At 40.9% G+C, this 16,328-nt stretch overlaps 1 protein-coding gene across 8 annotated transcripts in view; it reads left to right on the top strand.

Annotated features, from left to right (window-relative positions):
* The first annotated feature begins 384 nt into the window (after positions 1-384).
* The window catches only part of PCNX1 (pecanex 1), an 86,783-nt gene continuing 70,839 nt past the window's right edge, over positions 385-16,328 (top strand). For 3 of the 8 annotated variants that reach the window (XM_054066697.1, XM_054066698.1, XM_054066696.1), the window contains exons 1-3: positions 385-724; positions 8,688-8,896; positions 15,217-15,322. In XM_054066697.1, the coding sequence (XP_053922672.1) occupies positions 572-724; positions 8,688-8,896; positions 15,217-15,322 (468 nt within the window). In that variant the 5' untranslated portion in view covers positions 385-571. Of the gene's footprint in view, positions 725-8,687; positions 8,897-10,971; positions 11,029-15,216; positions 15,323-16,328 lie in introns of those variants that run through there. The other 5 variants (XM_054066700.1, XM_054066699.1, XM_054066702.1 and 2 more) reach the window with 3 other exon arrangements.

The raw sequence follows: 16,328 nt of genomic DNA, 5'->3' as shown, positions 1-16,328 counted from the left end.
CCATCCCTGGAGGTATTTAAAAGATGGGTAGATTAGGTGCTCAGGGACATGGTTTAGTGGCAGATAGGAATGGTTGGACTCGATGATCCAAGAGGTCTTTTTCAACCTGGTGATTCTGTGACTCTAAGCCCCTTCTGCCCCGACACAAGAAGGAGCATGGCCCTTGCAGAGGCGCAGAAGCATCTCTCGGGGGTGGTGTCACCTGGGCGACAGGCGGACGAGGGCCGGCAGCGCCCCACGCCGTGTCCCTCCGCGCCGGCAGAGGGCGATGGCGGCGACGCCCAGCGGAGAGGCTGCGCGCAGGCGCAGTGTCTCCTCCCCCCCCCGTCCCTTCCCCCGGCGGTGGCGGCGGCGGCGCGCGCGTCCCCTGCCGCAAGGGCTGCCGGTCTATCGGCGGCGCGGGGGCGGGCGGCCGGCCCCGGGCCCGGACATAAGATGGCGGCGGCGTTGCTGGGGAGGCGGCGGCGACGGCTGCGACCGTGCGGACTGTTGTGGAGTGCGGGCGGCGCGCGGCGGCGCCCAGGCTCGCAGGGTGGATAGAGCGGGGCCGCCTCGGCGGAGCGGGGCCGCCATGGGCTCCCAGGTGCTGCAGATCCTGCGCCAGGGCGTGTGGGCGGCGCTGAGCGGCGGCTGGTACCAGGACCCGCACCAGGGCGCCGGGGTCAACGCGCTGCACCTCTACCTGTGGCTCTTCTTGCTCGGCTTCCCTTTCACCCTCTACATGGTGGGCGCGGGGGAAGGCGGCGGGGGAGGCCGGGGCGGGAAGAGGCGGGCGCGGTGGGAGTGGGGGGGGAGGGGGTCCCGGTGCGAGAAGAGCGAAGGAGGGGGCGGCCCGGTGCGGGAAGAGCAATGGAGGGGCGTCCCGGGGTGGGCAGGGCGGCGGTGCGGAAAGGGCCTGGCGAGGGGGGTTGGTCCCGGTGCCGGAAGAGCCGGTCAGGGCGGCGGAGGGGGGGGCGGCCCGGTGCGTGAAGAGCGAAGGGGGGGAAGGTCCCGGTGCGGGAAGAGCGAAGGAGAGGGTGGGGAGGGGGTGACCCGGTGCGGGACGAGCGAGGGGCGGAGGGGAAGGCGTCCCGGTGCGGGAAGAGCGAAGGGGGGAGCGGTGCGGGAGGGGCCGTGGTCGCGCGCCCCCTGCCCGCGCTCCGAGGGACGGAGGCCGCCCCGAACGCACCTGAGGCCGCGCCGATTCGAAAGCGGGGGATGTAGGGGTGGTGGAGGGACCTCGGGGGCTTCGCCTTCGTTGTGCTGTTTACTTCCCTTTAGAGTTGGGCATAACTCCGTTCGCTTCTACTGCAGTCCAGGAAAAAGCACGGTTTGAGAAGAGTCCGTCAGATCTAGGCAGTATTTCTGGCTGGCAGCTGTTACTTTCTCTTCTGACTTCTGTACTCGGGGTCCATAACCTGGAAGTTTTTTTGGCTGTAGTGTGCTGGCTGGCAGCGTGTCTGGACTGTATGTTACTAACAAAAAGTTGCTTTGGCTTTGTGTTTTGCTTGTGTCCAGACTGCAATATACTTAGTTTGGTGGGAAAACTGCTGTTGAGTATGTCTTTGTATCTGACAATTCAGTCAAAGCTGTTAAAATACCGACCTTTAAACCTAGAAACTTTCTTGGCATCTGGACTTGGAAACAAATATAGGAGAGGAATGACCAGTTATGAGAGAAGGAGGCAGTTTTCTGTTGGCCAGTGCTTTTATTTCTAAGTTGTGTATAATTTATGAAATACTCATGTTTCACTTCAGATTTCTCTGTAGAAAAGTGTAATTTTACTGGGTGCGTTGTGTCCAGATTTGAACATTTGAGGTAGAATGTAATTTGCAAGTCTATTGGGTACAGATCTTGTGCCGATTTAAAATAGGAACTACGTTGTGAAAAATTTTGAGTTAGTGAATGAAACTCGGGAAGAGAAACTATGAGTGCAATTGCAGAGACTCAGAGCTTTGGGGTCAGGCATTTGCTTTGTTAAAAAGCAATTTGTAAGAGTGCGGTGTGAGACACTTCGTACTAAGAATTAGTTAGTGTGAAAAGAAGGCTACAGCCCTGTATGCTTAGTTTTTAATTCATACTACTGTGTATTGCAAAAGATAGCTCCAAGGCTTTTTGTTTGAAAATTTTAGACTTCTGGCAAGGAAACCACAGGCTGAGACAAACATCACTTATAACCAGAGTTATTGTAACAGCTACATGAAACTTTAGGCAGAATCTCTCTGTAGAAACTGAATTTATATCTCTCTGGAATTCCACTGAATATGGGAAGAGGAGAGTCCTTTTTGGTTTTAGATGTAACTTCTATTTATTTATTTATTTATTTAATAAAAAGACTTTGGCAGGCTAGTCTATTTAATTAGTACTGCCTTGCTGAGAAGGCTGTTCATAAAGATATGGTGAGCTTTGTCATACATGCATAGGAGACTTTTGAAGCTGGGGGGCTGATCTATACTGCAGGTACGTCTTTTGACGACTGATAAATCTGGACCAGCATTTAAGTCTCCTGCTGTTCTTAAAGCAGCAGTTAAGCTTCAGTTGCCCATGCTATGGGGTAAACCTCAGTGTAGCTCAGAGCTGTTTCTTTCCCTGTGCAAAGGGAAAAGACAGGCCAAAGCAAGCTGCTTTGGTTTTGTTGAGGTCTGAGAAATTACCTTGCTTCATAGCTCTGGACAAGTTAAAGATACAACAAGAAGTGCCAACTTCCCTGAGAATAAGTAAGGAGATTAGTCACAAGTTAAAACAGATTGAATCATATTTGGCTGTTTTCCCTCTTTCCACCCTCTCCAGTTTTAAGTGTTGTCTAGACATAAACTAAACAGGCAGAACCATGATGGCCATCTTAGATCTTTACCATCTCTTAAGCTCGTTTTCAGAGTAAAAAGCAGTAGATGTTGCATTACTGTAGGGGTGTAGATAAATAAGCAGAACTTGCTTAAAAAGTCTTAGGTAATGGTATTCTGAATTCTGAGCATGGCTCACTGGTGTGTAGGAGGGAGTTTCTAAGCTAGCTTCAGATGACTTGCTGGCAGACAACCCTGTGTATTTTAAAAATACAAGGTATGTAGAAAGACTTAAAATGCTGGCAGGTTTTGTATTACTTATTAAACTTCCTCACATAAGGAATTCCAAGATCGTAGTGTTGCTTTGATGTATTGGAGCAGCAATAAGTGTAGTTATTCCTAAGTTTTGTAGCAACAAAGGCAAAAGGGTCCCTCAAGAACTTTGTTTGTAGCAGGCTTTCAAGGCTGAATGCATTTTACAATAAGCTAATCACGTTATTTAACCCCCAACAGGAATGGAACACTTAATCTCTTTTGGATATGGTAGTTTAGATGCACTTATTGATTAAAGACTTGCTTATTGCACCTTACATTGCTAATCTTTGGTCTGTGCATTTCTTTTATTGATCCTGTTTTTTTCAGAATGGAATCTGGTAATGGTTGTGGTCAGCGACCATAAGTCTGTGTGTTTCTTTGCCACGTGTATGCCCAGTGCTGTTAGGGTTGATGGGTTTAATGCATGGTGCAAAGGCAACTGAAGAAATTGCAGTAGCTCGCCTTTCTTCCTTGATCCTTCATCTGCCTTCTGAGTTTTAAGGTGAAAGTGGAGTCTGCAGTCTGTGTGACTTGAGACAGCTGTATACATAAATGCAGTTCTGGATACTTTTCCCTCCTGTATTTCTTTGTACTTCACACTTAACCTTTCCTTGTCACAAGTGTAGCAAAAATAAAAGTGTAGATAATGAAGGAATTGGGATGTAGAGGAAGAGAAATGTCTGCTTGAGTGATGCTGCTTGACTCTGTACTTTTGAGTCTGTGGTTTGGCAGCATGTGTGCTTTCTAGACTTGTTAAGTCTATTCTGTTTGGATATTTGTATTAAGTAACAGCATCAACTGTATTTGTTGATCTGCATATCTGTTGTAAGAGCTGATCCCTGTTTTCACTCTATTCCAAAACTCAAGCTGGGAGAAGAAAATATGGGGAGACTGTACAACTAAGCTACAAAATATAGTGGTAGAGTTGGAAAAAATACCCTAAATGCAGGGGCCACTGTTATGCATTAGTGTTGCAAGGAGGAGGGGAAGAGAGAAGGCTGCCAAAGCACTTCCCCTAGTCGGAATGCTGTTTCAGCCCCACCATGTGCACAGAAGAGGGTGAAATCTTGGCTCCGGTACTTGGAGAACTTTGCCAGTGACTGAAGAGGAGCCAGGACTGTACCTTACTTGGGGTAATGGGCTCATATGTACCTGCAGAACTTGTCTAAATGAGCTTGACTTTGACAGACAACAGTTCACATAATAGGCACTTGATTTTTCTGACTTGTGTACATAGTTATAGAAGTAGGTCATATAAATGTAGCTTTTAGCGAAGTTTCTGAGATTGATGTTGTTTCTTAAACTGAGAGTTTAAGTACTTAAAGTTGAATGTATGATGAGAATCCCCTGTATCCTGCATTGCTTTAAGTCAGATCTAGTTTCTTCGCTACTCAAGTTTCATTTGTACACCTTGAGATTTCAGTCAAAAACTAGGTGACTTATAACTGAACATGCTTCCTGATAACAGCAGTTCTCAAGGCCTCTGGCTGTTCATAAACAAAAAATAGTGACAAAACTACATCTGCTATTTCTTGGTCTTTCCTCTTCTCTGATATTAAGATTTCTATAAAATACTTGCCTCAAAATGCTTGAACTTCAAAGCATTTTACAAGAAGACTTTTACTGCTTAATGAATGTTGGATTGATATCACTTTTATGTAAGGACTTGCAATCTGGTTTGAGTTGGGAGACTTTACTATGAATGTTCTCAACAGGTAACACCACACCTCTGTTTTGAAAATAATCTGGAAACTTCAGCGTATCTATAGTGTCTAGCTAAAGCTGGGTGTGGTTAGGAAAGATCCATATGTTTTGTTTCTTCATATGCAGCACAGCCTGTGATCAATGAATCTAGGAGTGCCTAAAACTTCTTTTACCCACTCTCTCATAAAAGATGTGCTGTGATACAACTGAGCTGACCTAACTGCCAGCAGCTTTCTGAAAGGACAGTCCCACTCCTCACCTGTATGTTCCTGTATCTTACCTTTGTCCATGTGTATAGTATGGATTTCCAAAGTTGTCTTGAAAAGTTTAAATTTGGAAAGTAACTTCTGAGGGAAAAGTCCCTTCCCTGTCCATCTTTGAGAGTATTACTTAATTTCTCTTTAAGATTTAGGGCAATACCTTCCAGCTAGAAGTTTGTTTAATGGTTGGGTTTGTTCCAACATTAGATAACTGGAGTTTTCAATAGAATGTAATTAAGGTGGACAGCTTTTGTGTGGTCATGTCCACCTCTTGTCTTTTCTACAAGAACTTCAATTGTGACTTCTTCTGTTCAGTGTCTGTATTCTTTTGGTGCCAATGGAAGTGACTAGAGATGTACAGTAAAATGGAATGTTCTCTAAAATGCTGTTGCAGCTATGGACTTGTTAGCAGACATCAGCTGGCTACAAGTTCTAACCTGAGGATTTTAGTCTCTTGTGCCCAATAAAAATACTTGTGAAAAGAACCAAAATGAGATCTAGCTGCAAATTTGTAGGGCTTGGATTTGTGTTGAAGATGGTGTTCTATAGAACCATTTTGAAGATGGTATTCTATAGAACGCTCAGTTATGATGGTGAGAGGTAAATGAGGTAAAATGTCAAGCACGGTTTAAAATAGTAATCTCTTTTAAAACAGTAATCACTTTAACTTGCCTGGGCTTGTGGAGAGAAGACCCTTAATGAAACTTAAATGCCTCCGAGTCTGGCAGAGAGAAACAGAAAAAGTACCAGTGGTTTAGGTCAGGTTGCAGTAACTCTTGCTGTTGAGGCTGGAATGCAGAGGAGTTAGAACTGTAGAATCATGGAGGTCTTTTCCAACCTCAGTGATTTTAAGATCATAGAGTCCAACCATCAGCCCAAGGCCACTGTGTTGCTGGTATCATGGGTAGCACAGCTGTACCGCAGCATGAGACTTACTTTCCTGTCTGAATGTTTTTATTATGTTGGATGTGCTAAAATTTCTGCAGTTCCCTGAAAATATACCCTATCCAGAGAGGAATAACTACTAATGAGTATGGAGAATGAAAAGTAGTGAGTTAGCTTATATTATTTTTAGCTTTCTGCAGTGCTGTGGAAATGGGATGTGGGGAAAAAGCACCATTTAATTATTTATTAGTTTTGCTGCAAGTTGCATGAGGTATTTTGGTTTTTTCCCCCCTACTTGGTCTTCAGGCTTTCCTTTGCAGAACAGATGGTGTAGATTTTGCATTCCGCAAGGTAAACTGGATATGCTGTGTGACCTCACTACAGATGTAGTGAAGGGGAGAAATTGAAGAGTTCTCCAGATAAGGAAATGTAGGCATTTCTCTTACAGATTGACTCTAGCTTTTGTTATCTAGTGTTAAACTGACTCTTCTGGTAATGCCTTTTGAATACTATGTACTGGTAAAGGAGAGGATAGTTGAAATTGTGTTTGTGGCTCAGTAGCAGACTGCTTAGTACGTACAGGAAGTGCAGATGTTTTGCCAAAGTTAACGGGCTTGCCCTTGTCTGCAGGGAGCTAGCTGCCTGTGAAGTTCTTGGAAGTGGAAGCACTGCATTTCTGGAGGAAACCCTTGTAGCGTTGCTTCAGGGATTGTATGGTTGCCATTAGCGTAATTGTGGCTCCTGGTTGCTTACTGATGCTGGTTTTAAATAGCTTTGTTTCCTCTTCCTCCTCCTGAGGTGGTTCTTGATAAGTAAATCCTCCTATCGTTTAGGGTCTTGTCCAGCTGAGCACGTGACATCTAAGTTAGTATGCCTCAGCTTAGTTTGCCTGTCCCACTTCATGTTATATTAGGTGTTGACTTAACTTCTTTTGAAAGAGAAGGTACATTAAACTTGATCTCTTTAAGAAAAGAATCCTAATAAGTAACCTGCCTCATGAGTGACTCAAGACTCAATTATTTATACTTGTTTGGCTCTAGAAATGTTACATTAATTGATTGTTTTTGCTTACTGCCAGAAGGTGAGCAACTAGATGAAGGATTGATGTTGTTCTGAAGTCAACAGTCAACACAGTATTTAGAAATGTTCCCTTTTTTTATATTCTTTATTAGTACAGTATTTTGGAGATGTCTTCAAGTGGTGTTTTTAGCTAAATTCCTGGCTTAAATTGTGTGACAAGCACTGCCAGTTTTTAGGACTAATAAGCTCTTGAAAAATGTAGAAATATTAATGTTGTTATCTAATCTCTTTTAAATGGCTAAAACTAGCTTTATGTGCAGAATAGAGAGGGCACTCTGCCTTATCCTTCAGTCATATTCTCTTTCTGATTCTGCAGAATGTGAGTGGGTTTGGTCACCATAAAGACTGTCTTGCAATGATCTGTATAGGGAGGGTGACTAGATGTACGAAACAAGCTGGAGTTCTCCTTAGGCTAGGAGGTCTAAGGAGACAGTTAATTTGTTCTTATCTGCTGAATTATGTTTGTGATAGCTAACAAATGCTGTTTAATTCTGATTGTTATAGGTCTGTGTGTGTATACATATATTTATGGCTGATAGAAACTATAGAGGTGCTGCAAAATATTCGAGAGAACAGGCTCTTGTTGCTTTTCTGTGGAAAATGATTATTTGTAGATGAAGACTAGGAGTTAGTATCTCACTTTGACTGTCTAAGGAAATGGCAAAATTATACATCTGAATAAAAGGTGAATTAGAAGGCCTTGAATTGAAATCTGAAGTTTAACTAGTACTCTGAACACTTGTTTTAAATAGCTGTTAGGACACATTTGATATCAGTTGCTGAAGTGATTGATCTGTAAAAGCCTTGTGAGCCTTAGCTCACTTGCATGACAAGTCTTAACTCTAAGTGGATTCTCAAAAGTTGAATTCAAGACTGAGGTTTTTGTGTGGCTTCTGGCCTTTTTTGACACAGATGAAATTCTCTTCCGCCTTTCTGTGGACATGTAATGATTTAGCACAAGTAATCTCTGTATTGTGCGGTCTTGCAGGTTATTATGGACCGCTGCTCGGATGTGCCCATCACAAATGTAAACAGGCATTTTTGTATGCAGATAGGGAAAAGTTTGGCTTGTGACCAAGTATCTTGTCATGCAAGAGTAGCTGTTGGAAGCTGACAAGCTAAGTAAAAGCATCAGTAGTGCGTAGTTAAGCAAGTTTTTCTCAAATCTGCCTTGCTGTCAGACTTGCGTCAGTTTTTCGAAAATGGACTTAGTACTGTGTGCTAGCCCTGAAATAAGGTCATGCCCTGTACTTGGCTTAGTTTTCAACTTGCTTAAAATCTTCCCATCTCTTTTTATTCATAACAACTGATCAAAAATATTGCCTGCGACACAAAAAAAAAAATGTGCTAGCTCTAGGTTGCCCAGTGTAGGTCTTGCATTCTAGTAGCCTGGAAAAAGAAAGAACAAGAGTTGCATTTGTTTCTCAAGTTCCAGTGGTGGGTCTGCTTAGCACGCTGCTGTGGTGCTTTGGTATCTTTAGTCCAAGTGTTGGTTTTTTCTGTGCTGCTAGACTTCTAGTAATCTCCCCGATAGACGAACTTTGTATAGTGTTTAAACTTTCATTTTCAGTGTAATCAGTATTTTCTGTATGAAAGAAACTGTTAAACTCTAGATAGCTTTTATATGTTTTTATGAATGTTTGACCTTGTGTTCATTAACTCTTTCTTACTTTTTTGAAAGGCCCTTCCTTCTTCCATGATGATAGTAGCTGTCTACTGCCCGGTGATAGCAGCTCTCTTTATCGTTTTGAAGATGGTGAATTACCGTTTGCACAGGGCATTGGATGAGGGAGAAATTGTGGAGAGGAATGCCAGTGAGTGTATGGACAGAGGTGCAAAAACAGAACAAAGCAATCTTTCAGCCAAGAGGAAAGACAGCAATGGGCCCAGGTAAGGTGTCTGCTGATGTTTGTATACTGCTTCAAATGATAAAAACATCCTACCTTCATCAGATGTGTAACTGGAATAGTGGTTGAAATAAACGCTGAGGAATATAGATGTGTAGACGTCTGTAGTTCTTAAAGACTTTTAAGTCTGGTCTTTAAAAACAAACTTATTTTATATTAGGTTTGAAAATGATGGATTCATATGAATTTCCTGGTTCCTTCTCACAAAGGATTTCTGGAACAGTATTGAAACTGCTGGAAGCATTGAAACAGTAGCATGGAAAATGCGTGCTGATTAGTTCAGTAAATACTTAATGAACACAACCAGTACAAGTAATCTTATTTCAGCAATGGACTTAGTTTTAAAATTCTAGCTGTCAAAGAGCACATACTATGTGCTGTCTTTTATCACTGTAAGAAATGTCTGATCAGGTTTCAATTTGTTTCATTTTGCAAAAATTAAGAGTCATATACAATGCTTGACTCCAGTCACAGTCTTACTTCACTGTCCTGTGTACTTGGAAATTCTGGAATTGCTCTGCCCAGTAGTGAAGATGATGTTTCTGAAGTATTGTCAATAGGAGGTGATTCCTTGCCACAGATAATTTTTGCTGTTGCCAGTGTAAAACAAACCCCAGAGATTTTCCTCCTGTGAGCAGACCGTTCGGAGAAAGAAGAGGAAAAGATGACTCATCAACAAGGCCAGCCTAACCAGTCTGATCAGACTGTGGATGTGTTATGAGCTGTATTATCAAAGCCTCCGTCTGGCTCCAGATAATTGAGGCCCTCTTAAGAGTTAAACTGCATGAAATAAATCAACCGTGAATTATTAGTTTTTAAAGAATTTTTCTCTTGTCTGTGACTTTCTGGTACTAGTAGATATGAATATTTTTCCATGCGGTGTCTTCAGAGGTTGTGTGTATTTTATTTAAAAACAAACCCCAAAAAACCACAAAACAAACCTGCAACTTATATGTGGAAATGCATGGTATAAGGATGTACTTGAAAGAAGCCTCTTGAGTCTGTTTATCAGGATGCTTAAAGAAAGTATTGAAATGGTGCTCTTTAGAAAGCTAAGCCTAGAAGCAAAAGGACTTTGTGTATATGGTGTAGCTTCTCATGGGTTGGGTCTTACGCGCTTCTGTATCTGCTCTCATCTCTGGTATTGTTGGCAAAAACAGAGTCTTAGATTTCTTGAAGTTGATAGGCAATAACTTCTATTGATCTTTTATAACTTGACTCTTTTTCAATGTTGTGTTTGGTAACTGGACTTGCTGATTTTAATTTTGACTCCATTTAGATCACCGTATACCTTACTAATGCTGTATTTGAGCCATTTTGGCAGTATGATCACCTAAATGTATTTTAATGCTTATCCTGTTTAATAAAATTTATTCAAGTAAACTAGTGTGTGGCGATTGAAGGCATGGACTCCGTTCAAGTGCAGTAATGAAATTCTGTTATTATGCACAAGCAAAGCTTTATATACCCATACCTGCCTCCTTAGCAGCTACCCCAGTGATTTTCTGCTTCTAAAGATCTCACAGCTGCAGCCATTAAGCACAATTGTATTTGCTACAAATGTATCTTTTTAGCAACCAAAAAGTCCCAAAAGTTCTTCTCGCATAGTTCAGCTCGTGTTTTTTCCACTCACCTGTCTCATGGTTTCTTGCTTAATGGTCCCACAGTTTCCTGTGAAGGAGTGCAAGGACATCGGCCATACTGTCCTGCACATACGTGGCGGTGGAATCCTCCATGCCCGCACTAGTCATCTGTTCTGTTTCAATGCAACCTTTCTAACACGTTTTAGCTGTGATCATTGGATTTTTTTATTTTTTTATAAGCCATGTAGCTTTTGCTTCCAAAACTAGCCAAGATTTGCGAAGGGACTTCTAGTATTGTGGATTGCTTCTGGATGTTTCAGAAGTTCTGTTTTGTCTAAGGAACAGTTGAAGTGGGACAAGTTACTACATTACAATTAGTTATAGGCTCAGAAGTAGAGGTTAGTTTGATGCTGCGTGTCCTGCTTGCCAACTAAAGTTCCATTAACTTTTATATGATCCTTGTTCCCACTTTCAGGTCTCTTAACTAGAACTGGGAACAAGGTCAATGCAGAAATTACGGAGTTACTTTTTGGTAAGTGGGATGTACAGTATATACTAACCTTTGCCTAGAAGCTTACGAGAACTCTGGGGTAACATTCAAACTAGTAGAGGGGATGTAAAGTGAGTGTTTAATGTTGAACTGTCGCTGCCTTAGTAAGTTAAATCAGAACACTATTAAAAAAAAAAACAGCCTGTCTTGTGAGACAGTGTGTATGTAGGGTGGTTTTTTTTTTTTTCTTTAATTCTTTTCCCCTATTGTAAGGTGTATATAGGGTATATCTAAGTACCTTAAATATTTGCATAGTTAAAGTTAAAATGTTAATTTTGGTAGCTTAGGCTACAGCAAGTGTTAACCAAATAAATACACGTATAGTGTGCAAAGATGTCCTAAAGTTTTCATCCTGCTGCACACCCCCTCCTGGGGACCGCTTTAGATATTTAATATTGGTATTTTTTAAGGATCAAGCAATAGTCTGGTTTCTGTCACGTTCAGGATTCTGTTTAGCTTCTAAGAACTGCTGTTCTTTCTTAAGATATTTTTCTGCGAAGTGATGCTGATATCTGACAAAAATTTGATGTGCAGTCATTTGTAGGTTTACATGAACTGTTCGTTTATCTTCAGTTCACGTTGGTTTGTGAATAGCATTGAACTATGAGTTTTTTAATCTTTTCATAAAACTTTGATGTGCTTAAGTGAAGAACAAGTTGCTATTCCTTAAGAAATGCTTTGTTTGTTTTTTCCTGGTCTTTATAAATCTGATTCTCTAATCAATATTTTTGAAAGACCTTAGTCTTAACTTGGAGATAGGAATGTGATTTATCTTCTTCTGTAGCTTCTAGTGCAGTTGCTGCTTTCATTCTTAAAAGGGTGTTTGTAATGCTTCTGTGAGGTTTTATGAAAACAGGTAATGGGAATACAGGCTTCTAATCTCACATAAAAGGTAGAAGGAACAGTGCAAGTGTAATCTTTATTGGACATCAGTGGACCCAAATAGATGCATTAAAATGTGTAAATCAGTCTTGCTTTTAGGGAGCAAGACTTTTTATGGCTACTTTCTTATGTCAGTAACTTTTATGGTTCAAAGTACCATAAAGCATTAGGCTGGTGACACTGCCATTGCTGATCCTCATCAGTGTAGGAGAGTTGTAATCATGCTATGTGAATTTCGTAATTATTTTTCCTGCAAAATAAAACTGACAGCTGGAAGATGTTGCATTTTTGAGTTACATACAGTCTACTTAAGTATGAGCAAGAGAAATAATAAAAACAGTAATTTCTCTAGCTCTTGCCCTACCTCTTGCTATTTCCTCTCCTTGTGGCTTTCTGTGGCTGGCAGACCTGTTCTTGAGCTTGGAGTTGTTTAGGCTTTCTGAGTCTGTAATTAATGTTTCAAGCCTTAAAGAAAACTTCTCTTAATACTTGAAACTGCCATGGTCTAGCATTTGCTGTACATGCTGTGGTCCCTCTGTGTTTTGAGAGCAGCCTCCTGACTAGTTGTCCTGCTAATTTAGTTGCAAATTAAGTACAGAAGGTGTTCAAAAGAAAATAATATAACTTTGTCTACCTTGTCCTGAAATCAAAACTGTTCATTCCAAATTCTCTCTGAAAGTTCTAGTCCGAATATCAGATTTCTGTAGTCAAACTGCCAAAGTCTAGTTTTCAACTTTGGATTTCATGTCGGCTTACGGCCTCTTCAGACTTTCTGTTAGTCTCTGACACGTTAATTTTATAGAGCTGCAGGTGGTGATTTTTAGGTAGGACAAGTTAATAATTAGAAATATTAGTTTTAATTTGTTTTGCACAGTCTCTGGATCCTCTTCCACAGTAGTCTTTGTTCTGTGTAGCTAGTTGTAATTTATGGAGTCTTATTTTCTGTAGTAACTTCACTTGTTTTTCTTTGCTTGCAAACTGAAAAGCTAGCACTTGTTGTAAGGTATGAAGTCAGCAAACTAAGAAATTGTGGAACTTAACAGCAGAAAGCAATAGCCACAGTGCTAGGAAAAAATAGCTCCTAAAAGATTCTATGTGCTGTTGTAGTCCAGATGCTTATGCATACAATGATTAATCCTAGAAATCTGCACTTCCTGCTTGCTCTTGCAGACTTCATTTGTTGTTTTTCATTGCTAGCTTTTGTAAATCCATTAGTTATTGTGTGCTGTCACAGAATATAGCAGCTGTGAGTAGAGTGGTGGTGTTGGGTTGTATTATTACATATGCTGATAAATATTGTTTCACTTATAGACAAAAATCACCTCCTTTTCCCACCATGGCTAACTACCCAGTTGTGAATGAGAGCTTACTTGCATTGACTTATGTTTCAATTTCATAGGGCGTACTTTGGTTGTATGCAGTGTTTCTGAATGAATTATTCAAATAGGAAAGGGATTTTCATCTTTTTGTGAAATCATTCTTTGTATCCTCAGTTGTCATCATAGTGTATGCTGAAATGAAACATAACTAAGGGTTTTTGTTTGGTTGTTTGACTTTGTTCTTATGTGTTCTTTAAATGCTTACCTAAATAATACTTTGGCTACAGCTGTTGGAAATCATTGGAGCTGGATTTTTTTCTTCCATGGCCACTCCTCCCCCCACACCTGGTTTTGCCTTAGGATAATTGATAATATCAGGTCAGAGAGGGCTCTGTGAACAGCCATCAGTAAGAGCATGCTTATGACTCACTGCTGAGCAGTATCAAAATGATGCTTTTTCACTTCAGTTGGCTGGTGTCAGACCCTAATGGTTCTGCTAACTCATGGCTGGTTGTCTCTTAATTAACTTACCTTTGCTAAAGTAATACATTCCTAACTTCGAACTGTCTCTTTTTGTCATTTCTTTGGTGTAGGAAGGTTTAGGGACCTCTTGTATGATCTAGAATGGTTGCCACGGTTGTACCTCTATGCCTTTGAGATGAGCAACAGCTTGAAAATTGTGCTGTAGAATGAATGATGTTTCAGGTCCTTAAGTGTACAAACTGTTTGCTTATAATATCCTACAATGATGACCATGTACTACAAAAATTATTAGGTGTTCGTCTTATTACATGGGACTTTTCTATGAGACTAAATGTTTGTTAAGTAAGTCCTGCAGTGCTTCTGTCCATTTCTATCCCCTATTCCAGAGAGGCTTCATCTTTAGTTTCTTTAGTCCAGCTGGAGAATGGCTGTGTGAATGTTTTCTCCAGTAAAATGTTAGAGCGGACTTGCCACAGCTCTGAATCATTGATTGCTTGGAGGCAGTTGTTTATCTTGGAGAAGGAGATCATCAGATTCTAAATTACACTGCAGTTACTTCTATTCAGAAGTCTTCCAGATCGAAAGGATTGACGAAAGCTATGTTGGGAAAGGAAAAAGCGTGCTGCAACTTCTCCCTCTTTGCAGTTAACAAACAGTGCTAGGTTGGATCACCAAGCTGTAGTCCCCAACTCATTTCATACCCTGCTGTCTTAACAGGCAGGTCCAGCGTGATTTTGTTTCATAAATGCCTGCTTTTGACAAGCTGAATTAGGTTGAATTAAACTTTGGTTTGATCTAAAAGATACTTTCAACCCAACACTTGTTAATCCTGGAATGGTGAAGTCACTAGGACACAATTACATGTTTAGAGCCTCAAAATATTTCTTTGTAACATCTGTAAATGTTCTGAAGGGAAGTTGGTTTCTGGTAGAAGAAAATGATTTGGAGCCCTGGGAGAGATACCATCTCCCTGCATGTGTCTGCCTTTCCAGTAACTTTTACTGACTGTGTGTGGCTTTCTTGATTAACCCATCCTTATTTTTGCTCCTAGATCCAATATAAGGAAAATATTTGGAGTCCTTTTCCCTGCTTTTTGGAAGAATTCTATTTAATACTATTTTTATTTATTGATTTCCGGGTATTATAGTTGGACAGATGATCTGGAAATTACATGTGTGGATGTATAGACAGAGAATTTCATATACCAACATTTCCAAACACGTTGTAGATCTTAAATCTTTGTTTTGGCTGGTGGCAGCGGACTTTACAAGGTAGCAGCTTGTGACAGTGTATAAAGTACAACAGCTCACCGAACTTCCTGTGTCAAATGGGCAGTATTGATCAGGAGATACTGGGGTATATTTAATCCCCTGATACTTAAAAAGGGAGAAGTTATTTTGAACCTGCACTGAATGTAGACAGAAACTTCTGTTTAACTGGTAGGTTAATATTCTTTTTTCTTTTTTTCTTTTTATGTGTCCTTCAGTGACCCTGGTGGAGGGATCGAGATGTCAGAGTTCATACGAGAAGCAACTCCTCCTGTTGGCTGTAGTTCACGTAATTCTTATGCTGGGATAGATCCAAACAACCAGGTAAGAATTAAAGCCACTGTGGTTGCTGCATTGGTACTGCTGGCTTTGCAATCTGCAGAATAATATTTTTCGGTTTTTTTCCTTATCATTTGAACTTTTTCTGTTGTAGCAGAATAACTAACTTACCGTTTCTGTATTTCTTAACTGCTTTATTAGGGTGGCATTGCGCACTTCCAGCTGCATAGCTCGTAGCTTGTCTTGTGTTCATTTTGGGGATGGCTGGGTTTTATATGGCAGCCCACTGTTCGATCAGAAAATAGTCCCTTTTGCTCAGTTAAGTTTCTTTTGATTTAGTAAATCAAAATAACTCTTAGCATTGTCAGATAAGTACCGAGACCTGCTGTGGTTGTCTTCCTTCTTCCTTTTGGTATCAGTGAGGGGTTAGATACCTTAGCTGTAAGTTCAACCTATGTTATAACTTTATTTTTACTTTTGTTTGAGCTTTCATTTAGATGCTTAATTGGCAAACTTCAGTTATGCTTAATTTGAGGAGGCTTCTGTTAGGTTGTCTTAGAACAGATCCACTGCTGATTTATCTATTGCAATGATAAATGGCTTTCTGGAAGTAGTTATTCCTGACAGCTCAGTCTGCAGTAAAAAAATGTTAATTTGCTGAAGTTCAACACAAAATAAACTGGTAGAAATGGAAAGGCTGAAGCTTTTTATTTTTTGTGACCTCTGCAAAATCTTCACTATTTTGACACTTCAACAGGAATGAGAAGAAATCAATAAATAGGGGCTCCTGCACACTAGACAGAGGTGCTGAAGAACTTCGCTTTGTTAGATTTTAATGCAACCTCAGTATGCTCTAGTTGTTTTCTTATTTCTCTGGGGAAGTTGTTCTATTTCCTGATTGTCTGCTAGATTTATGCATCGAAATCCTATATCGCAGGAAGTCCTGTTCCTTCTATTTTGGCTTGTGATGTTTAGCCAATTGTGGCATCTTCCTTTTACCAGCTTTCACGAGGACAGGTAGATAGAGTGGTTATGCTGTAAGGTTGTGTTG

Source organism: Cuculus canorus, chromosome 5, assembly GCF_017976375.1.
Source record: "Cuculus canorus isolate bCucCan1 chromosome 5, bCucCan1.pri, whole genome shotgun sequence".
Lineage (NCBI taxonomy): Eukaryota > Metazoa > Chordata > Aves > Cuculiformes > Cuculidae > Cuculus > Cuculus canorus.
This window is presented reverse-complemented; position numbering and strand designations above follow the sequence as displayed.